Here is a 23,896-nt window from a genome sequence, read left to right as displayed (position 1 = left end):
CGAAAAAAATTCATCAGCAGCGCCATTTCCCTCATATCCCCCCTTGGAGCACAATTTCCCTCCCTCAACCGCCCCGCCTCCAAAATTCAAACCCCTCTGATTCTCGCTCGTCGATCTTTGCTTCCCACTTCTACTTGGTCAACTCACGTAATCCACACCCCCCTCCAATCCGTCGCTGGCCAGATTTGCATTAATGTCGCCTGCAAAACACCATCTAGCCACAGGATCCCCATCCCCTCCCCCAAAGTGCCACTATTGCCTCGGGGAGCCGAGGAGCATATGGCTTTCAAAGGCAAATTGCGGCTGCACTCATGGATGAATCCATGGTCACCTCCATGCGTGCCAACCCAAAGATCCTTGAAGACCACGTCATCGTCAAGGCCGACACGCACGAGGAACAATTAGTGTGGTTCAAAGCAGACAACAGAAGTGGCCTTGCATATTTACATCTTTCTTGGGCTGGTTACAACATTGGGCTCGTCAACGACAATGTCTTGTGGCGTGCTATTGAACATTTGGAGTGTGTTTCCTGCGAGGTCGATTTCTTCTATAGCACGCTCGTAGAGAGGGATGCAACTTCCTTGATGGCCCGGGTCAACTACGGCGGCTTGAGTTACTCCGCCATTGAGGCCACTGGTAGCAACATCTACGCCGGCATGCCCGTTGGATCCTCGCCTATCAAGGCAGAGCCCATCGTCTTCTCTATTGACTAAGAGAAGGACACATGCTCTTCTCAGGGGAAGGGGCCCATCATCATCTCTGACAATGAGTAGTATCTTTTAGCAAATCATTCCCTATTATTCTAGACAATTAAATCTAACTTATAGCTAATTAAGCCCTCGTTCTATGCACTAATTTTCTGATTATCCGATGTGATGTTTAACTATTTGGCCTCTTTTGTTCAGTTATGCATAGTATGTGTTCAATCAAGCAGATGATTGTATTGACAGTATGCAATGTCTGGTTCAGATGTTCAATATATCAAGCAATGTGATTATATTTGGTGTCTTCTTATAAGCATGTTTAAGTGAAAAGTCTTTCCATATTCAACTCTTTTGGTATACTAGTGTGCTAAATCTTCATAATGAGGCTATTATGGATAGTGTGCTAACTCTCGTTTCACCTCAACATGCTTGTACATATTGCAGGGTCACAATGCGAGAGGTAGTTCTTTACCATCAAGGTTAGCTTGATCTTCCTAGGGCTAGCCTTATTGTATATTATTGTTCAATTTCCAAGTAACTTTGCCATATTTATGATCTCTTGCATGTACGTACAAATCCACGCTTCAACCATTTATGCGCATGGGGCAATGAGATATTCCTGAAACCGGGCCAAGTGAAGAAACTAAAAAAGATTCTTAGAATAAACAGATGATCATAATCAAACTATTTGGTTGTGCATTATCCAAGAAAACATTGACTTTTAGGATGGTAATAATTATATATGTAGCTTTCATTTTCCACATTCATGATCTATGATTACACCATAATACCATAATATTTCTGTTTTCAGTGGCTTCCAAAGAAGTTCACTGAGTATTACCTCTCACACTATGTGATTCATGACGAGGCAAGGAAAGTTAAAGTATTTCACCAAGAATACTATGATGAGATTTTGATGTCTTCCTCAAGATGATGAATGATGGGCGGGCACCATCACAAGGGGTTGTACTATGGTTGTTAAATCCTTCCATCGAGGGGTACAATATGGGATTATCGTTTCTTCAACTTCGAGAACAACCTGAATTTCTTTTGCCTCTCTCTTTACCGTCTCTAAAGTTGCATTGTTGCCATGTGTGTAATGTTAAATTGGCATTGTTGAATTTGTTTTGATTTGATGCTTGTAATTCTTGAACATATGTTGATCTCTATGTTTGATGATACGAAAGATGTTCAGTTATGCCTACATTCAAAATGGAATAACATTTCTGGTGAAGTAGCTATCACAATAATTAAATTATATATAAGTGAATGCCAGGTGCTAGACATAACATCTCACAAGTTTCTTGACCGAAAAGTCATGAGCCTCAAATCGAACAACGCACACCCTTTGTTTAAAACAATCGAGTGCGGTAGACAACATCATGATGCACATTCTTACATAGATAATCGTGTGCGATTACCGGACACATTACACACAATCCACCTTGACAAACCATTTGGAAGTGGCAACACCATCGGACATGATTAATAACAAGGTAAATTGTCTGGGAAAGGATACTTATCACAAACAATTCCCTTCTGCAAACCGTTTGGGAACATCCATTCTGTCACACAAGATTTTTCTTATGGTGTGCAATGGTACCCCCGATGGCCAATCCACTCGAGCACACGTTCCCAAAATTGTGTGTGATGTGGGGTTCAAACCATGTGCATAGGCCTTAACTGTACTACTATGGTCTCAAAGTAAATGATTAGGGAGTGACCTCTCCACCCCTCTCTCTGAAAGGGCATTTCCTGCCTTAACTATTTTGGTTTTGATGATAATGCAACTTTCGGACTAACTGTGTGCCTAAGCTACATAGGTATACCCTATATGGCACAAGACGGTTGGGCACCCCTCCGATCAAAAAAGACCGAAGACAAATCGTAGGAAATCCGCACTATTAAGAGGCGATCCGCATAGGAAGGTACTAGGTGAATCAAACACGTAGACATATATATTTTGCACCCACATATTGCCTTTCCTTTTAAGGAGAGAGCTTCAAATTCAATCAATTGTAGGAAACTTGCTCTGAGCGATTGTACCGCTAGAGCAAGCGGTTGTACCACATGTCCGACACTCCTGGAGAACTACCTCCCGAGGGGTGATGCCCTCGGGTCAGGAAGTGCTCAGGTTTGTGGGTGACCAGTTGTACCGGTGCATCCATAGCGGTTGTGCTGCTCGGGACTTTGCATCCCCAATCCACACTGTCGAGCGGTTGTTCCGGCCCTTGCATCGCCCCAAGTACCGCATCGAGGGTGATACCTTTTAGGTACCGGGTGCGGAATAGGGTGGTAGTCCACTGGTTGTCCCATTGCTTGTATTTATAGCGGTACTACCGGGGTTACGAGCAGTTGTATCACTCCGAACTTGGTGGCCACCAGAGTGAGGATATTTGCGGTTGTTCTAGTGCAGGTATCGCCCCCGGTACTGAGGATAGGGTGATTCCTTTCAGGTCTCGGGTGTTGTACAGGGTGATATTGATACGGTTGTTCCGGATTATTAATTTTAACCAGTACCACCAGGCCACCCAGCGGTTGTACGGCTATGCTTCTGCGTGAGAAGAGTTAGGCCTAGGGCAGTTGTATCGCCCCTATGCGAATCTGCAGATAACGATTGGATTTGAGGAGGGGGTTCTTCCACCTCCCAAAAATCTCTCGTCTCTATCTTCTCTTCATTGTCGCCCCAACTCATTCTTACCCAATCTCCTTTCGTAGCCAACCAAACTTTTTGATTTGCTAGGGATTGAGAGAGAGAGGAAACCTAGATTTACACTTCCACCAAAGAAAATTTGATTCCCCCATACTTTCACTTGTGAATCTTGTTACTCTTGAGTGTTTGGGCACCCTAGAGGGAAGAGTTCACCTCGGAGCCATATTTCATTGTGGTGAAGCTTTGTGGTGGTGTTGGAAGCCTCCTAAGTTGTGTAGAGAGCCCCAACCTTATTTGTAAAGGTTCTGGTTGCTACCTTCAAGGGCACCGCTACTGGATTCACGACACCTTGCATCGTGCGAGGGCCTGAGGAGAATAAGGTGGTTCTAGGGACATTTAGGGAGTGTTGTACTTCCACACCTCTCCAACAAAGATGTACCTCCCCAAAGGAGGGAACTTCGGCAACACATCCTCATCTCCATCTACTCCACTTGTTTGGTTACTTCGTGCCTTTACTTTGTACAAGCTTTTATTGTGTGTTTACTTTGTGCTTGCACATGTTCTTGTGTTGCTTGTCATATAGGTTGTCCACCTAGTTGCGCGACCTACTTTCTTGTCGAACATAAAGAGGTTAAAGATTGTTAGTCGCCTATTCACCCTCCCTCCTCTAGTCGCCATACTGATCCTTTCACTCTCCTATGTGGTATACTTCCCACCCCTCTTGTCTCTTCTCTAGCCCTTTCCGAGTATGTCGCTGGTTGCCATGAGGTCGCCACTCATGTCCCTCTATCTCCATTTCTCCTCCCTCCTCCCACTCCCCTTTTATCCTTCCCGCCCACTTCATCGTCCCCGCACTCCTCCTGCCACTCATCTCATCCCATCGGACGGGGCGGCGGGGGAGGGGGAGAGCGTTCGGTCCCTAAGACATGGACTAGAGGTTCGAAAAATATGTGTTTTTAATAACTAAAACATCTACTTCCCACAATAAAAAAAACTAAAACAGATAGACACTGCTAACAAGAATGCTTGATCCCATGAATAATTCTTTGATGTTATTTGGAGCAACAAAGCTCAATAATGGTGGGTTTGGTTTGAGCCCAAGCCAACCCTACCAAATTCGGTTAAGCTTTTGGTCGGTTGGTGTTGCCGAAAAAAATTGAAGTAGAGTTGGTTATAATACTTGCCAAAATAGTGGCAATCCTCCAAGCAAGAGCCAGAGTATATTTTTGCAAAAAAAAATGGTACTGATTGGTTTGGTTATCATTCAAGCATACATCAAGCCAAGAATTGGCCAGAAATTGTTCCTAAAAATTACGCACTAAATTGCTTGTGTAGAATTGTTACATAGATCACTACTTACGGTTCTTGTAAAGAAAGGAAATTACAAAGTCTATTCTGGAAACAGTAACTGAAGCTGAAAGATGGAAGAAGCTAAATCCACTAATAATTTATTCAATCACAAAGACCCGACCTCGCCGGGCAAGATCAGTACTCCTTTGCTGGCATTGCGCAACGGCGTGATCTTAGGTGGCCTCCAGGGCTTTCTTAGAGCCTGGAGGTTAAAAATTGGTGGCCCATGGACACTGCAGCAACTGCACATGACATTGGAGAAATGCGAACACCGAGTCAACAGGACGCCGATCGAGGATCATTCCCGGCGTAATGCCCAGAAGCACAAGATCATTCCAGATCGATCAACCTTGCAGCGGAGCAGAATGGGAACAAGACCAACGACCAGACCTAGATCCGGGTCATGGAGTTTATTGCCACGTACCTCATCAGTGGTCGAAGAGCTTGACCGGCCCCAGCACGGCGACGGCGGGGCAGCCTGAAGCATCTGCGACGGGAACGACGGCAGGACGGCCAGCCTGCCGCCTGAACCAACCCGGAGCAGCCATGCAGCTCCTCCGAGGAAAAAGTGTAACCCAAATATACATACATACGTAGCAGTTACTACCTAGGTATTACTAGGAGTTACCAAATGGAACGGGAGGAGATCGATCGACCTAGTGAGGAGCTACATGATCGCGCACGCCGCGTTGGGGTTCTCGTCGGAGAAGGCCCCGGTGTACCTAGTCTCGGTGGAGGTGGCGCGCGCGAAGGACGCGTTCGCGCCGCCGGGGTTGGCCATGACGTCGCGGACGTACCCGGCGGGCGCCCTCTTGTCGTAGGCGCCGGGCGCGTAGGGGTGCGCGACGACGTCGTAGGGCACGTAGGGCCACGGCTCGACGCGCTTGCCGGTCTTGCGCGCGACGCGGCGCATCACCTTGGCGGCGTCGACGTAGCCGGTGACGGTCACCCTGTTCTCCCTGGGGACGACGTCGACGCCGGTGACGCCGTCCATCCCCTCCAGCGTCTTGCGGATCTTGCTCACGCACCCCTCGCAGTCGATCCGGACCTTCATCTCCACCGTCTCCAGCTGCCGCCCCTTCTGCAGGTGGCCGCGCGTGAGGGGGGCCGGGCACGACCGGCACAGCCCCGACAGGGCCTCCAGGAACCCCATCGATCTACCGGCCCGACCGATCACTCGATCAAGCTCTGGCAATGGAGGGGGAGGCGGAGCTCTGGCAGACTGTACAGTGTTGTGGTGCTGCTGGATCCTCCATGGACGGATCGAGCAAGGGTTTATATACGGCCGAGCAGGAGCAGGCGACGAAGACCGGATGGAAGAGCGACCAGGAGCCACCTGTTCCCTAGGAGCAAGACGTGAGAGGCGAGGTGCTTGGCAGGCTCAGGGGGTCACACGTCGACGGGCATGTTTCGCTGTCGCGTGCTGGAGCCGCGCCCACGCTCACTTCGTCGTCGTCCTACAGTACTTCGGGACCAGAGTGGCCAGCAGCCCGGCCGGGGGCTCAGAGACTGCTGCTTTCTCCGGATCTCCGCGCCCGTTGCGTTGCGTTGCGCCGTGCCGACTAGCTGTCGCCGTCGCGAGTCCACATGTAGAAGGACCACACGTCGGCAAACAATATTCCTTCTTTTTTTCCCTTTTACGGCAACAAATATCTCCTCTTTCACGGGAGCCGGGAGCTTTCTGGCCTGCGCTTTGGTTTTCCGCAAGCTTGACGAGTAGAATCACACGCTTAGCGCGTGCAATGACACGCTCGCTTAGCGTGTAGAATGGAGACGGTGCATAATTTTCTCTCTTTAGTCGCCACAACATATAGGATTTCTGATAATATGAAGAAGGGGTAAATGAAGGCCCGTCTATTTCTCAAGATTAAGACGTCTAGATCGACTGAGATTTTCTCACGTTCCGGTTAATTTGGGAGTGCACATTTCTTTTTCCCTTCTTGAGGGAAGAAAAATGCACTTTTCAATGAACCAAAGTCTACCTCAAATAACAAAACGTAGGTATGAATAAAGAGGATGCTTTGGCATACTGGAACTTTGATTTTTTTTTCTAATCTACAAATTGATGGATGTGTTTAAAACCAAGAATCCAATTCATTACGTTCGAATGTGTGGACAAATGCTTTACACCCCGACATGTTGTGCACCGCACGATCGACACCACAACATTGTGCGTGATCACATGGGATGATGTGAGCTGACGTCGAAGGCGTCAAGTGGATCATGATGAGCTCTCTTTGCGTCGTAGTCATATTCAACCAAGAATACTAGAGAGAGCAATGTTAGACATATGAGAAGAAGTTTTCCTTCACATTTGTGCTTGTACGTTTTTGCGTCTCGGGACAGCACCTCGAGATCACATCAGAATGATGTTTTGCTAACCATACTTTTACACGCGGACACACTCCAACGTATCACACGTCGCATTTCTGAAAGAGACTAGTCAATATCCTTTCCACATCATGCCAACATGGGCGGACCAAAATAGAGCTCAGTGGGGACCAGGCCCCCCACTCGAATTTGTAAATTTCTAGAGAATTAGTTCACATCCTCATAAGAAACTACTTAAATTCTTACATCCAGTAAAGAAAAATGCCCCATTCCAAAAAAATTGGGTCCACCCTTGATCACGAATCTTGTGTATATCCCTATTTTCTTCCATTCCCTTCTATCACCGGCGACGAGAGATTAGCTTGTCGACCATGAAGAACCTAACACCAAATATCGTCATTGCATACGCACGATGAGAAACCCTAACGCCGCCGCCCAAAAGAGCCGACAAGAATCTACGCCGGAGCTTCGTCTAATCCATCCTAACGGGCGAACTTGAGGAGGATCGGAGCCCGAAAGATTGACTCAAAGAAGGAGTGCCACCATCCGTCCAAACACCGCCCCTGGGAGGACTAAAACCCTACCAATCTACTAGTGGGAGCCGAGACACCAGGATTCTCCTCCCCTCCACCGGCTGTCGGAGTGGCAGGCGAAGGGGAGGCTAATCCACGGGCTCGTCGGTGGAGATCGAGGAGAGAAAGGCTTTCCCAAGTCACCTTGAAAATATATAGTATGTTCTTATAGTTCATAAATTGTGAAATCTTGGAAGGATATCAACATAGGATCAATTGTTCTCAATGTCTACTGAGAACTAAGAAAACCATAGAAACTATCAATCAGTAATACTAGAACACATCTTCCTGATCAATGTACGCATATTTTATTTTGCATCTATAGACGACATTGACAACACATATTTTTAATATTATGCATTTGTAGACGACATCGACAACAAGCAAAATGATGCCTTCCTAACCATGCTTTTGCAAGCAGATGTGCTCCAAGGCATCACACAAGACATTTCACAAAATAGACCCATCAATATTCCTTTCCGTATTGTCAATCACTTTTGTCTATTGTTGTTGTCTCCTTCTCCTTCTGGTATATTGTCGACTACCCTCGCCACCCTCTAGCGCCCCTATGACACCATCATTGGAAGTTGGAGATTTTCTCGAGAACCCTAATATTTATAAAATATATCTTTTGGATTTGAAATAAAGCTTTAGGGAGATTCTAATTTGTTGCATTTCCAAACCTTCCTCATGCATTCTATTGGAATCCAAGTGATGGGCGTATCTAGTTGAGGGTAATCCACAAAAATCTTCCCAATGGCAGTAAGCCGCCAAATCTTCCCCAGTGGTCACATTTCAACAACAACAGAAAGATGACAGAATATGGACAGCGACGTAAAGCTATCAGAAAGTGAGTTGTCTGGCCATGCAATTTTACAAAAATTGGTAGATACTTTTTAGAAAATTCGGGTGGAAGTTGGAACAGGCTTTCAACAACTTTAGTTATACTTTGAAAATAGAACCATTGAACTTCCAAAAAATACATTGAGCTTTTTAAATAAATGGTGAAAATTTGAAAAAGAAAAATATATTTTCAACAAATACTTGACTTATGTTCCTTCAAAATTTCCAAAAATACGGGAACAAACTTTCTTTGAAAAAGTACATCAAAATGAACTTTAAAACAAAAGTATACTCACTTTTACAACTTTTCTAGAACTATTTGTAAATTTCTAGAGAATTAGTTCACATCCTCATAAGAAACTACTTAAATTCTTACATCTAGTAAAGAAAAATGCCCCACTCCAAAAAAACTGGGTCCACCCTTGATCACGAATCTTGTGTATATCTCTATTTTCTTCCATTCCCTTCTATCACCGGCGGCGAGAGATTAGCTTGTCGACCATGAAGAACCTAACACCAAATATCGTCATTGCATACGCACGATGAGAAACCCTAACGCCGCCGCCCAAAAGAGCCGACAAGAATCTACGCCGGAGCTTTGTCTAATCCGTCCTAACGGGCGAACTTGAGGAGGATCGGAGCCCGAAAGATTGGCTCAAAGGAATGCCACAAAATCGAATCACTCATGGTGCAACACCTACTCGGTCGATGCCTTCACATCATCGCATGGGACCACCGTGACGGGTGGGCACAAGATAATGAAGGAGGCAACAAGGGAAGTTGAGGGTATGACAAATATAAGTGAAAGAGGTGTCGAGGATGGTCAAGAGTAGTTGGCAGTGAGACGGGAGACATCGGCAGCTACTTGCCTTGGTCCTCCGCCCCTGCGGCTCAGCCGTGAACTCGTAGCGCAACTTCATGTTGCTCAAGGGAACTCCAAAGGCTTCAAGATTTTTCTGCGAGTAACAGGAGGAGGAATAGGAGGAGAAGTGAGGCATGGGATGGGCAAGCTAATAGGTACTAGGGAAGACATGTATTGCTCTTTGCTGAGTACATATACACCTTCATGAAAAGTAAAATTCTGACATATTTTTTGGCAACACACATGGTTGATTGTTCTATGTATGTGCCAATTGTTGTAAATAATAAACATAAGTATCATTCGACTATTTTTTAAAGCGTCTTGAGGTACTTTGTTTTTCAAACCACCATGAATGTCATTTTTTCAGCTCCATTGAGCTTTTTTTTCTTTGAAAATTAGAAAAAGAACTGGAAAAAATCCACAATAGAATTCGGATGTATATTGCATACGTGCAAATTTTATGACCAAATACATCAACACACGAAGCTAAAAATAGACAAATTGATGATTTTGAAAACAGTGAACAGCGTATGCATTTTTCACTAAATAAACCAATGATTTTTATTTTGGTGTAGTCCGTGAACCAATGTATTTTCTTATAAAATTTTACACATATGTAGTATACATCCATATGTTTTTTTTGAGCCGAAACCGTAGAACAATCGTTCTATGGAATTTTCTATATTAATAAATAAAACAAAGTACAATTACATAGGCTATAAGTAGCCAGACTAAAAAGGATCAACCAACACCAGTTTTGGGAAACATGGAAAAATTAGAGATTCTGTTCAATCCAACTGCTAATCAAATCAGCTTTCTTCTGCTTTGCTCGAAGTCTAGTAATTTCGAGGCCTTCTTTGAGATGTGATGCTTTTTTGGAATTTTTAAAAACTTTCAGATGTGATGTTTGAATGTTTCAAAAAATGAGTTTCATTGAGGACCAAAGCACTGCACTCGGCATGGGTGGCCTGTTGGACTTGTTGTAGCGTTTGTCTTCGTAGCTTCAGTAGTCGTACACATGGGGCTGCTGACACGCACAACACTCAAGCATTGAGGTACCACAAAACAACAACGTACGCTTTTGAGCCACAGCTTTACAAAGTACGCTACATAATTATTAGATCCTGTCACGGTTCTAGTTAATAGATGGAATAGTCAGCAGCAAGGGCCTCAAAATCATGGCGCTGTACTGATGTGGACTGGCTTTGGCGCCTACAGGTTTGGAAAGATCTTAGCGTGCCAGAGTTTCATTTTAGAATGTTCCAGAACGCAATGCGTACGATGGTTACCGAGTTCTTATTTTTGAGAGTGTTTATTATGGATATTACATGATTGGCCGCCCAAGCTTTTCTTTTTACTCCGGTATGAAGTGTGAGGGTTCGACACTCCATATTTACCATCTCCATCATCGAAAAGTGCTACGACAATTCATTGCACTTGGGGATTATTGAGGGCCAAGCCCATTCTTCAAACAAAAAAGCTTAATTTTTTTACGTCCGTACCAAAAATGCCAAACTAAAACAATTAGGTCAGCCCATGATCACGAATCACATGTCTTTCCCTATTTTCTTCCATTCCCTTCTACCGTTGGTGGTGGCAAGAGATTGCTCGGAAACATTATAAACTGAATCATTTGAATTTTGGGTTCAATCTGCATGAATGCTCCAACCTGTTGCCTTCACACCCACCTTTTTAAAAAGGGCAGAATTTTATAGATTTTCAAGCAATATTGTGCCGCCCTCAATTATTATGGTGCCACAAACTACAAACTGCATTTCTAAGCCACAACTTTACATAGTTAGACTTTAATTGTGGTGCCACAAAATACACACCAGACTTCTAAGCCACAACTTTACATAGTCGAGTTGGGCGCACACGCATATCCTTTCTGCAACTGAACTGAGCCACCCCCGAACCACCAACCCCGCACACTGTTTGATATTGTTTATGTTTTACCAAGCAGATGACGCTAACAGGACGTCCCAGGCTCACTTGGTGCACGCGGAACAAGGCGTGAGACTTGGCATCGAAGAGAGGCGTAGAACCCGTATCCGGATCACACAATAAAGATCAACTGCTTAGAAGGCTTGAACCTAATGAATCCATGCCGCAGTGCTTTCGTTAGCAGTTGCCTATCCTTCAGCTCATTCATACTGTGATGCGGGCTATTGATAAAGCAGTATTCATATCACTATGAACACCCTCCTTTAATCCAGACAACGGGGGTGTGGGAAAAGCATTTGTCCTTTGTGTCCGCTAGTTGCTCTGGTCGGTTCGCGGTGTGAAGGGAGTGGGTTGCTGTTTACTCTCTTATGTATAGCCCGCCAAAGCGGCCTACACATGAGTTTTTATTGTGCACTTGGACATTCAAATGGGATGAGTTGCTATTTACTCTCTTATGTATAGCCCGTCAAAGCGGCCTACACATGAGTTTTTATTATGCACTTTGACATTCAAATAGGGGTTGTTAAACGTGTTGTACATGGTTTGCTTAACTTTTTGGCTGCATTAAGCATTTGTCCTTTGTGTCCGCTCATTGCTCTCGTCGGCCCGCCGTGTAAAGGGAGTGAGTTGTTGTTTACTCTCCTATATACAACCCGACAAAGCGACCCACATGAGAGTTTTTATGGTGCACTTTGATTCAAATAGGGGGTTGTTAAACGTGCTAACCTTAACTTACTTAACTTTGTAACTGTAGTTGGTCTACACGTTCGGGTCATCTAGCATGAATAAACTTTGCGCCGCTCTCAATTATTATGGTGCCATAAACTACAAGCCACACTTACAAGCCACAACTTTACATCGTTAGACTTTAATTGTCGGTTTATGTTACGGTTCTAGTTATATGTTGAATAGTCAGCCGCAAGGGACGGATATAGACCGGCTTTGGCGCCTATAGGTTCCAAAAAATCTTAGCGTGCTAGGGTTTTATTTTAGAATGCTTCAGAGTTTACAAATGTTACCAACTATTCCTTTCGTTCCTAAATATAAGTCTTTTTAGAGATTTCAATATAAATTACATATGAATGTATATAGATTAGAGTGTGAATTCACCTATTTTGCTTCATATATAGTCCATATTAGAATGTTTTACTTATATTTAGAAATGGAGGGAGTTCACGGTCTTACATGATGGGCCGTCCTAGGTTGCACCATTTAGCACCCATCAAGCATGGCCCAGGCCTACATCGTTTTTTAACCTGAGTCTCCTACTCACGCCTACATCGTTATATGTTGTACCAACGAGCTGAGAGCCACCTAGCCGGAAAATCCTATTTGGCGCTGCATGGGCCGGTTAATGTGTATTCTGCAACGGGGTGTCTGCAGCGCCCGGCTCTGGGCCGGCCCATCCTCTTCTTATTTTTCTGTTTTTACGTAAAAAGTGCACGAAATCATTAATTAAGGAGCACTCGTTGTAAATATCACTTCAATTCCCCTAGTTGCGACAAATGGCGTACATGCAGCACGCCACTTATCGCAACTTGGGAGTTTTCTCTTTTTTCATAGATTCGTTTATTCAAAACGTTTTATCTCTCAAACCGTGCGTCCAAATCTCGAACTGCTTTCATCGTTGGATTCATCGCGTCGAGATATTTAAAACTAGATCCCATGTTGATAGGTTTTGACGAACTTTTTTTCATGAAAAAAACCGGAAAAAACTGAACCGAGAGCACGTTTTTTCCCTTTCCGAAAGAGGCACGCCCGTGCCTCTCACGAAATCACAACCGTGCCTCTTGCGGAAGCAAAACCGTAACTCTCGTGGAAGAAAAAAATAGAAAACACATTTTTTTCGTTTTCGAGGAGGCACGGCAGTGACTCTCATTAAAGCACAACCGTGACTCTTGCGAAAGCAAAACCATGACTCTCACGAAAGGAAAAAAACATGTTTTTCCTTTCCAAGAGGCACGGCCGTGTCCCTCGCGAAAGCACAACCATGCTTCTCGCGAAAGCAAAACCATGACTCTCGCGAAAGAAAAAAAATAAAAAACGCATTTTTTTCATTTCCGAGAGGCACGGCCGTGACTCTCGGGAAAGCACACCCGTGCCTCTCGCGGAAACAAAACCGTAACTCTCGTGAAAGAAAACAAAAACAAAAAACGCGTTTTTTCGTTTTCGAGAGGCAGGACCATGACTCTCGCGAAAGCAAAACCGCGACTCACATGCAAGGGAAAAACCACGTTTTTTCGCGCAAATTTTTTTTCAAATTTTTTTGATTGAAAAGCTAAAAAAGACTGGTGAAAAACCAAAACGTTGAAAAAAAATCAAAAAAACGTTTAAAAAGCAGAAAACAGTGTGGAAAAATAAAATAAAATAAAAAACAAAATCCGGAGGGAGCGCGCTGATCGTTGCGAGGGCCCCAAATAAACGCTCATCAACTAGTTGCTCTCAAAAGTGCACACCTATGGAGAATCGAACGAGGGCCCTCAAGGATAGAGCTAAGCGCCAATAACCACCACGCCAACATGCCCTGTGTGATACATAACATCTTCTTCTTTCTTTTTCATTTTTCCTTTTTCAATTTTTTTCCTTTTTCTGTTTCTTCTTCTTCGTGGTTTGATGATTTCTTTCAAATTTGTGAACTTTACTTAAAATTGAAGAACCTTTTTCTCAAAATTGATGATTTTTTATTCAATTCAATAAACTTTTTTAAAATTCGATGAACTTTTTTCAATTTTTGGATTTATTTGAGAATACATTTACTTTTTTCAATTTCAATAAACTTTTTCAAATTCAATGAACTTATTTGAAATTCGATGACCTTTTATTAAAAATGGATGAACTTTTTAATAATTTTTTTCAAATTCGATGAATTTTTTGTTGGGAAATGTTGCATGGAAAACAAAAAAAATTATACGCACACGCAAGATCTATGCATGGAGATGCATAGCAACGAGGTGGGAGAGTGTGCCTACGTACCCTCATAGACTGTAAGCGGAAGCGTTTGACAACGTAGTTGATGTAGTCGAACTTCCTCGCGCTCCAACCGATCGAGCACCGAACATACGGTACCTTCGCGTTCAGCACACATTCAGCGCACGTTCAGCTCGATAACGTCCATTGCCTTCTTGATCTAGCAAGACGGTGAAGTAGTGGATGAGTTCTGGCAGCACGACGGCGTGGTGACAGTGATGATGAAGCTATCTCCGCAGGGCTTCGCCTAAACACTACAAAAATATGACCGGGGGAGTAAACGGTGGAGGGGGGCGCCGCACACGGCTAAGACAATGTCGTGTTGTGCTAGGCGCCCCCCACATATATAGGTGGGAGGGAGAGGGAACAGGCCAAGGGGAGCCCCAAGTAGGTCCGAATCCTACTTGGGCTCCTGCCCTTGGCCGCGCCCCTGCCATATTTGTGGAAGGGGGGAAGGAAAGGGGGGGGGGGAGGAAGGAAGGGGGAGGAGGAAGGAAGGGGGAGGCCGAAAACGCCCCCCTTTCCTTTCCCCACCAGGGCGGCTGCCATGGGGGCGCACCAGCCCCTTTGCGGGCTGGTGTGCTCCACTCTTATGGCCCAATAGGCCCACTAACCTCACGGGGGTGTCCGGTACCCCCTCCAGTACTCCGATGACTACCCGGTACACTCCGAAACACTTCCGGTGTCCGAATACCATCGTCCTATATATCAATCTTTACCTCTCAACCATTTCGAGACTCCTCGTCATGTCCGTGATCTCATCCGGCACTCCGAACAACACTCAGTCACCAAATCATATAACTCATATAACACTATAACGTCAACGAACGTTAGGCGTGCGGACCCTACGGGTTCGAGAACTATGTAGACATGACCGAGACACTGATATCTCTCCAACGTATCTATAATTTTTGATTGTTCCATGCTACTATATTATCTGTTTTGGATGTTTTATATGCATCAATATGTCATTTTATATTATTTTGGGACTAACCTATTAACCTAGAGCCCAGTGCCAGTTTCTGTTTTCCCTAATTTTAGAGTTTCGGAGAAAAGGAATACCAAACGGAATGAAACTTTCACGATGATTTTTCTTGGACCAGAAGACATCCAGAGGGCTTGGAGTGCATGCCGGGAAAGCCACGAGGCGGCCATAAGGCCGGGAAGTGCTCCCAGGGGGGTAGGGCGTGCCCCCACCCTTGTGGGCCCCTCGTGACTCCATCGACCTACTTCTTCCACCTATATATTCTCAAATATCCCAAAAACCTATCAGGGGAGCCACGAAACCACTTTTCCACCACTGCAACCTTCTGTACCCATGAGATCCCATCTAGGGGCCTTTTCTGGCATCCTGCCGAAGGGGGATTCGATCATGGAGGGCTTCTACATCAACACAATTGCCTCTCCGATGAAGCGTGAGTAGTTTACCACAGACCTACGGGTCCATAGCTAGTAGCTAGATGGCTTCTTCTCTCTCTTTGATTCTCAATACCATGTTCTCCTCGATGTTCTTGGAGATCTATTCGATGTAATACTCTTTTGCGGTGTGTTTGCAGATTACTACAGACTGTTCTGTTTTTGATAGATTCTGTTTTTCGCGTGTTGTTTGCTTATTTTGATGCATCTATGGCTAGTATCGGTGGGTATGAACCATGGAAAATTTGGAATACAGTAGATATTACACCAATATAAATAAATAATTAGTTCACAACAGTACCAAAAGTGGTGATTTATTTCTTAATACTAACGAAACTTATGAGATTTTCTCTTGAGTTTTGTGTAGTGAAGTTTTCAAGTCTTGGGTAAGGATTTGATGGACTATGGAATAAGGAATGGCAAGAGCCTAAGCTTGGGGATGCCCAAGGCACCCCAAGGTAATATTCAAGGACAACCAAGAGCCTAAGCTCGGGGATGCCCCGGAAGGCATCCCCTCTTTCGTCTTCGTCTATTGGTAACTTTACTTGAGGCTATATTTTTATTCACCGCATGATATGTGTTTTGCTTGGAGTGTCTTGTATGATTTGAGTCTTTGATTTTTAGTTTACCACAATCATCCTTGCTGTACATACCTTTTGAGAGAGACACACATGAATCATGATTTATTAGAATACTCTATGTGCTTCACTTATATCTTTTGAGCTAGGAAAATTTGCTCTAGTGCTTCACTTATATATTTTTAGAGTACGACAATGGTTTTACTTTATAGAAATTGATGAACTCTCGCACTTCACTTATATTATTTTGAGAGTCTTTAAAACAGCATGGTAATTTGCTTTGCTTATAAGTTTAGTCCTAATATGATGGGCATCCAAGACGGATATAATATAAACTTTCATATAAAATGCATTGAATACTATGAGAAGTTTGATTCCTTATGATTGTTTTGAGATATGAAGATGGTGATATTAAAGTCATGCTAGTGAGTAGTTGTGAATTTTAGAAATACTTGTGTAAAAGTTTGTGAGTCCCATAGCATGCACGTATGGTGAACCGTTATGTGATGAAGTCGGAGCATGATTTATTTATTGATTGTCTTCCTTATGAGTGGCGGTCGGGGATGAGCGATGGTCTTTCCCTACCAATATATTGAAGGAAATATGCCCTAGAGGCAATAATAAAGTTATTATTTTATTTCCTTATATCATGATAAATGTTTATTGTTCATGCTAGAATTGTATTATCCGGAAACATAATACTTGTGTGAATACATAGACAAACTAAACGTCACTAGTATGCCTCTACTTGACTAGCTCGTTAATCAAAGATGGTTATGTTTCCTAACCATAGACATGTGTTGTCATTTGATTAATGGGATCACATTATTAGGAGAATGATGTGATTGACATGACCCATTCCATTAGCTTAGCACCCGATCGTTTAGTATGTTGCTATTGCTTTCTTCATGACTTATAAATGTTCCTATGACTATGAGATTATGCAACTCCCGTTTGCTGGAGGAACACTTTGTGTGCTACCAAACGCCAAAACGTAACTGGGTGATTATAAAGGAGCTCTACAGGTGTCTCCAAAGGTACATGTTGGGTTGGCGTATTTCGAGATTAGGATTTGTCACTCCGATTGTCGGAGAGGTATCTCTAGGCCCTCTCGGTAATGCACATCACATAAGCCTTGCAAGCATTGCAACTAATGAGTTAGTTGTGAGATGATGTATTACGAAACGAGTAAAGAGACTTGCTGGTAACGAGATTGAACTAGGTATTGAGATACCGACGATCGAATCTCGGGCAAGTAACATACCAATGACAAAGGGAACAACGTATGTTGTTATGCGGTTTGACCGATAAAGATCTTCATAGAATATGTAGTAGCCAATATGAACATCCATGTTCCGCTATTGGTTATTGACCGGAAATGTGTCTTGGTCATGTCTACATTGTTCTCGAACCCGTAGGGTCCGCACGCTTAATGTTACGATGACAGTTTCATTATGAGTTTATATATTTTGATGTACCGAAGCTAGTTCGGAGTCCTAGATGTGATCACGAACATGACGAGGAGTCTCGAAATGGTCGAGACATAAAGATTGATATATTGGAAGCCTATGTTTGGACATCGTAAGTGTTCCGGGTAAAATCGGCATTTTACCTTAGTACCGGGAGGTTACCGGAACCCCCCGGTAACCTAATGGGCCTTAATGGGCCTAGTGGAGGAAGAGAAGAGGAGACCTAGGGGCTGCTGCGCGCCCCTCCCCCCCCCCAAGTCCGAATTGGAAAAGGAGGGGGGCGGCGCCCCCCCTTTCCTTTCTTCCCTCTCTTCCTTCTTCCCCAAGTCCTAATCCAACTAGGGAAAGGGAGGGAGTCCTACTCCCGGTAGGAGTAGGACTCCTCCTGCGCGCCTCCTCCTAGGGCCAGCCGCACCCCCCCTTGGCTCCTTTATATACGGGGGCAGGGGGCACCCCTAGACACACAAGTTGATCTCTAAGATCGTTCTCTTAGCCATGTGCGGTGCCCCCTTCCACCATAGTCCTCGATAATATTGTAGTGGTGCTTAGGCGAAGCCCTGCGACAGTAGAACATCAAGATTGTCACCACGCCGTCGTGCTGACGGAACTCTTCCCCGACACTTTGCTGGATCGGAGTCCGGGGATCGTCATCGAGCTGAACGTGTGCTAGAACTCGGAGGTGCCGTAGTTTCGGTGCTTGATCGGTCGTGCCATGAAGACGTATGACTACATCAACCGCGTTGTCATAACGCTTCCGCTGTCGGTCTATGAGGGTACGTAGATCACACTCTCCCCTCTCGTTGCTATGCATCATCATGATCTTGCGTGTGCGTAGGAAATTTTTGAAATTACTACGTTCCCCAACATATATCTCCCTAGGAGCATGCACGTAGTACTTTGTTTCCATGACTAATATATTTTTGCAATAATTATGTGAGTTCTTTATGACTAATGTTGAGTCCATGGATTATATGCACTCTCACCCTTCCACCATTGCTAGCCTCTCTAGTGTCGCGCAACTTTCGCCGGTACCATAAACCCACCATATACCTTCCTCAAAACAGCCACGATACCTACCTATTATGGCATTTCCATAGCCATTCCGAGATATATTTCCATGCAACTTTCCAGCGTTCCATTTATATGACATGCTCCATTATTGTCATATTGCTATGCATGATCATGTAGTTGACATCGTATTTGTGGCAAAGCCACCGCTCATCAATTTTTATACATGTCACTCTTGATTCATTGCACATCCTGGTACACCGTCGGAGGAATTCATATAGAGTCATATTTTGTTCTAAGTATCGAGTTGTAATTCTTGAGTTGTAAGTAAATAATAGTGTGATGATCTTCATTATTAGAGCATCGTCCCATGTGAGGAAAGGATGATGGAGACTATGTTTCCCCCACAATTAGGGATGAGACTCCGAAAAAAGAGGCCAAAAAATGAGAGAAGGCCCAAATAAAAAAATGAGAGAAAAGAGAGAAGGGGCAATGTTACTATCCTTTTACCACACTTGTGCTTCAAAGTAGCACCATGATCTTCATGATAGAATTTACTATGATATCACTTTCATATACTAGTGGGAATTTTCATTATAGAACTTGGCTTGTATATTCCAATGATGGGCTTCCTCAAATTGCCCTAGGTCTTCGTGAGCAAGCGAGTTGGATGCACCCACTTAGTTTTCATTTTGAGCTTTCATAAACTTATAGCTCTAGTGCATCCATTGCATGGCAATCCCTACTCACCCGCATTGGTATCTATTGATGGGCATCTCCATAGCCCGTATCAGTTGATGTGAGACTAGTCTCCTCTTTGTCTTCTGCACAAATCGACCATTATACCACCTATAGTGCTATACATGTTCACGGCCAGTAATCGGAGAATTAAAACAGTGAGACATCAAAAGATATAACAAGGGTCCTTGGCTTGTCAATCGGGGTTCATGGAAATATTTGTGTAGAAGATGACAAGCGAGACATAGGATTTGAGTAGGATAACTCTTTGGCAATGTATGTGAGAAACATAATTTGTTCGTACTGAAGTATATTTTATGTCAAATTAAAACTTGTTGAATCAACGGATCTGAACATCAGCACAAATAAAGGCAAACATGAGATAGATAGTAGTCAGGGGGCTCATAAAAAGTGTTTTATCATTACTACCAGGATTAAGCACGGAATTAAGCTGGGGATCGATACGCTCCAACGTATCTATATTGATTGGCAGCTATTAATAGGATTGTGGAGTTTATATGCATTATGCAGTGAATTGCTGGGACAACCATAACTAGATCCAAGCCACTTCTGTTTTCCTTTAGGAGTCGCAAAAAAGGAAACAAACGAGCCAAACGAACGAAACGTTGCGATGAATTCCTGGACCAAAGACACTTCAAGGCTGAGTCATGTCTGAACCACGAGCGGCCAACAAAGTCGGAGCGCGCCAGAGGCACGCCCCCAACCCTTGTCCCGGTGACCACGACTATTTCTCGGCTATAATCTCGAAGACCCAAAACCTATCCAGCGAGCCACAGAAAGTCACTTTTCAACCCGCAACCTCCTACCGACACGATCAGGCCTTCCGGGCTCCTGCAGGGGATGATCAGGGGCTTATCAAACACATCCCCCGATGAAGCCGAGTCATCACCACACAGTGTTCCACGGCCAACTATACTACAGGCCCCTCGTTGACCATACACTCCACTCGGATGTGGGATATGCGGATGAGATCTGCGGGTGTGCGGAACCCGATGAATTATGTAGGGAGCAGTTTCTATGAATATAGAATCTCCATAATCTGAAGCTATAGAAATCCTTCCATCGTCCTGAAAATCGAGGTTGCCAACTAGAATGTTCTCAAGGTAAGTGCTTACGGGGTTCAATCTGCGTGCCCGCTACCAGTTGACAGAAGACCGACATGTAGTTGCAACCGAAAAAGAGGGTCAATATTGAGTTAATCTGATCAACTAAATACGCGCCTAAAAAACAGAATCATCGGATACGGAGGATAAAATACAAATGCGTCACTGACACAGACACCAACATATAATGCAACCCATAAAGCCAAATGAACACAGCGATTCGCATAAGTCCACACAAGATTTCCCTATTTAATTGCAATACTTTACTGCCGCATACACAAAATAACAAAAATAACTACCGGGGGACAATCTATATAGACTCACTTTAAAACCCGTGAAGGGATGCAAAACCCTTACGCTTGGTGCAAGTGGTTGTGCAGATCGGGCTGTTGACGTGTGCTACGGATTTGAACTTGTCTCAAAAGCTGAGGAAATACTTACTCTACTTGCTAACACCCCTACGGGTTCAGAACAAAGACCACATGACTCAAAGTAACACCTCTCCGGTCCAATACCAATGACAACTGATGTCCATATTGGACTCCACATATCTACGAAGATCTTTATCTGTCGAACCGTTATGATAACATATGTACATCTCCCTTTGTATATTGGTATGTTACTTGCATGAGATTCGATCATCGGTATCTTCACACCTAGTTCAATCTCATTACGACAAGTCTCTTTAATCGTTTCATAATACATCATCCTGCAACTAACTCATTAGTCACTTTGCTTGCAAGGCTTCTTATGATGTGTATTACCGAGAGGGCCCAGAGATACCTCTCCGATGCTCGGAGTGACAAATCCTAATCTCGATCTATGCCAAATCAACAAACACCTTCAGATACCTATAGAGCATCTTTATAATCACCCAGTTACGTTGTGATGTTTGATAGCACACAAGTATTCCTCCGGTATCCGGGAGTTGCATAATCTCATCGAAGGAATATGTATTTGACATGAAGAAAGCAATATAAAAACTGAATGATCAATAAGCTAACGGATGGGTCTTGTCCATCACATCATTCTCCTAATGATGTGATCCCATTATCAAATGACAACACATGTCCATGGTTAGGAAACCTTAACCATCTTTGATCAATGATCTAGTCTAGTAGAGGCTTACTAGGACATGGTATTGTGTTTATGTATTCACACATGTATTTAAGTTTCCGACAATAACAATTCTAGCATGAATAATAAACCTTTATCATGAATAAGGAAATATAAAATACAACTTTATTATTGCCTCTAGGGCATATTTCTCATCTCCCACTGCACTAGAGTCAATAACACATTATATTGGATACTCTAACACCCAGGAGCTTGCGTGATACATTTGCTCGCGCGAAGGGAGGCTTATGATGGGAGCCTCACATTAATATCTGTACAGCTCAAATCTAAGCAGTGTGACCTTTTCACCGAAGGAGTCGAACGTCTCTTAGTTGGTCTCGGTGAAACCTGATTCTGCGTGCAATAAGATAATGTTCAGCTAATAAACAAGAAGAGATTGACTGCTACTACCTCTTGAGCACTGCGTTGGTTTTCCCTTGAAGAGGAAAGGGTGATGCAGCAAGTAGCGTAATATTTCCCTCAGTTTTTGAGAACCAAGGTATCAATCCAGTAGGAGACCACACGCAAGTCCCTCGTACCTACACAAACAAATAAGAACCTCGCAACCAACGATAAAGGGGTTGTCAATCCCTTCACGGTCACTTACGAGAGTGAGATCTGATAGAGATAATAATAATAAGATAAATATTTTTGGTATTTTTATGATATAGATTGAAAGTAAAGATGCAAAATTAAAATAGATTGGAAACTTATATGATAAAAGATAGACCCGGGGGGCATGTTTCACTAGTGGCTTCTCTCAAGATAGCATAAGTATTACGGTGGGTGAACAAATTACTGTCGAGCAATTGATAGAAAAGTGCATAATTATGAGAATATCTAGGCATGATCATGTATATAGGCATCACGTCCGCGACAAGTAGACCGAAACGATTCTGCATCTACTACTATTACTCCACACATCGACCGCTATCCAGCATGCATCTAGAGTATTAAGTTCATAAGAACAGAGTAAGGCAAGCAAGATGACATGATGTAGAGGGATAAACTCAGCAATATGATATAATCTTTTTATCCTCGATGGCAACAATACAATACGTGCCTTGCTGCCCCTCTGTCACTGGGAAAGGACACCGCAAGATTGAACCCAAAGCTAAGCACTTCTCCCATTGCAAGAAAGATCAATCTAGTAGGCCAAACCAACCTGATAAAAGAGACTTGCAAAGATAACCAATCATACATAAAAGATTTCAGAGAAATCAAATATTGTTCATAGATAAACTTGATCATAAACCCACAATTCATCGGATCTCGACAAACACACCGCGAAAAGAGTTACATCGAATAGATCTCCAAGAAATCGAGGAGAACTTTGTATTGAGATCCAAAGAGAGAGAAGAAGCCATCTAGCTAATAACTATGGACCCGAAGGTCTGGAAACTACTCACACATCATCGGAGGGCCATGGAGTTGATGTAGAGGCCCTCCGGATCGATTCCCCTCCGCGGAGCTCCGGAAAAGGCCCCAAGATGGGATCTCTTGGGTACAGAAGGTTGCTGGCGGTGGAAATAGGGTTTCGTGGTGCTCCTCTGATGTTTTCGGGGTATATGAATAATATATAGGAGGAAGAAGTAGGTCGGTGGAGCCACGAGGGGCCCACGAGGAAGGAGGGCACGCCCAGGGGGGTAGGCGTGCCCCCTGCCTCATGGCCTCCTCGTTGGTTGCTTGACGTCCACTCCAAGTCCCCTGGATCACGTTTGTTCCAAAAATAACTCTCCTGAAGCTTTTATTCCGTTTGATTTTCCTTTTCTGTGAAACACTGAAATAGGCAAAAAAAACAGCAATTTGGCCTTGGGTTAGTTGGTTAGTCCCAAAAATAATATAAAAGTGTATAAATAAGCCCATTAACATCCAAAACAGATGATATAATAGCATGGAACAATCAAAAATTATAGATACGTTGGAGACGTATCAAGCATCCCCAAGCTTAATTCCTGCTCGTCCTCGAGTAGGTAAATGATAAAAAACAGAATTTTTGATGTGGAATGCTACCTAGCATAATTCTCAATGTAATTTTCTTTATTGTGGCATGAATGTTCAGATCCGAGAGATTCAAGACAAAAGTTTAATATTTACATAAAAATAATGATACTTCAAGCATACTAACTAAGCAATCATGTCTTCTCAAAATAACATGGCAAAAGAAGGTTCATCCCTACAAAATCATATAGTTTGGTCATGCTTCATTTTCGTCACACAA

General features: G+C 43.7%; 1 protein-coding gene across 1 annotated transcript; it reads right to left on the bottom strand.

Annotated features, from left to right (window-relative positions):
• Positions 1-4,644: 4,644 nt before the first annotated feature.
• On the bottom strand, positions 4,645-6,071 carry LOC125521547 (heavy metal-associated isoprenylated plant protein 26-like). Its single transcript, XM_048686609.1, has 2 exons — positions 5,132-6,071; positions 4,645-4,949 (listed from the first exon to the last, which is right to left on the bottom strand). The coding sequence occupies exon 1, from the start codon at positions 5,858-5,860 to the stop codon at positions 5,375-5,377; it is 486 nt and encodes a 161-aa protein (XP_048542566.1). The 5' UTR covers positions 5,861-6,071; the 3' UTR covers positions 4,645-4,949; positions 5,132-5,374.
• Positions 6,072-23,896: the final 17,825 nt, after the last annotated feature.

This window comes from Triticum urartu, chromosome 7 (assembly GCF_003073215.2).
Source record: "Triticum urartu cultivar G1812 chromosome 7, Tu2.1, whole genome shotgun sequence".
Classification (NCBI taxonomy): Eukaryota; Viridiplantae; Streptophyta; class Magnoliopsida; order Poales; family Poaceae; genus Triticum; species Triticum urartu.
This window is presented reverse-complemented; position numbering and strand designations above follow the sequence as displayed.

Excerpts from the sequence above, each read along its gene's own strand:
- LOC125521547 (XM_048686609.1), bottom strand. The coding sequence starts at position 5,860 with ATGGGGTTCCTGGAGGCCCTGTCGGGGCTGTGCCGGTCGTGCCCGGCC.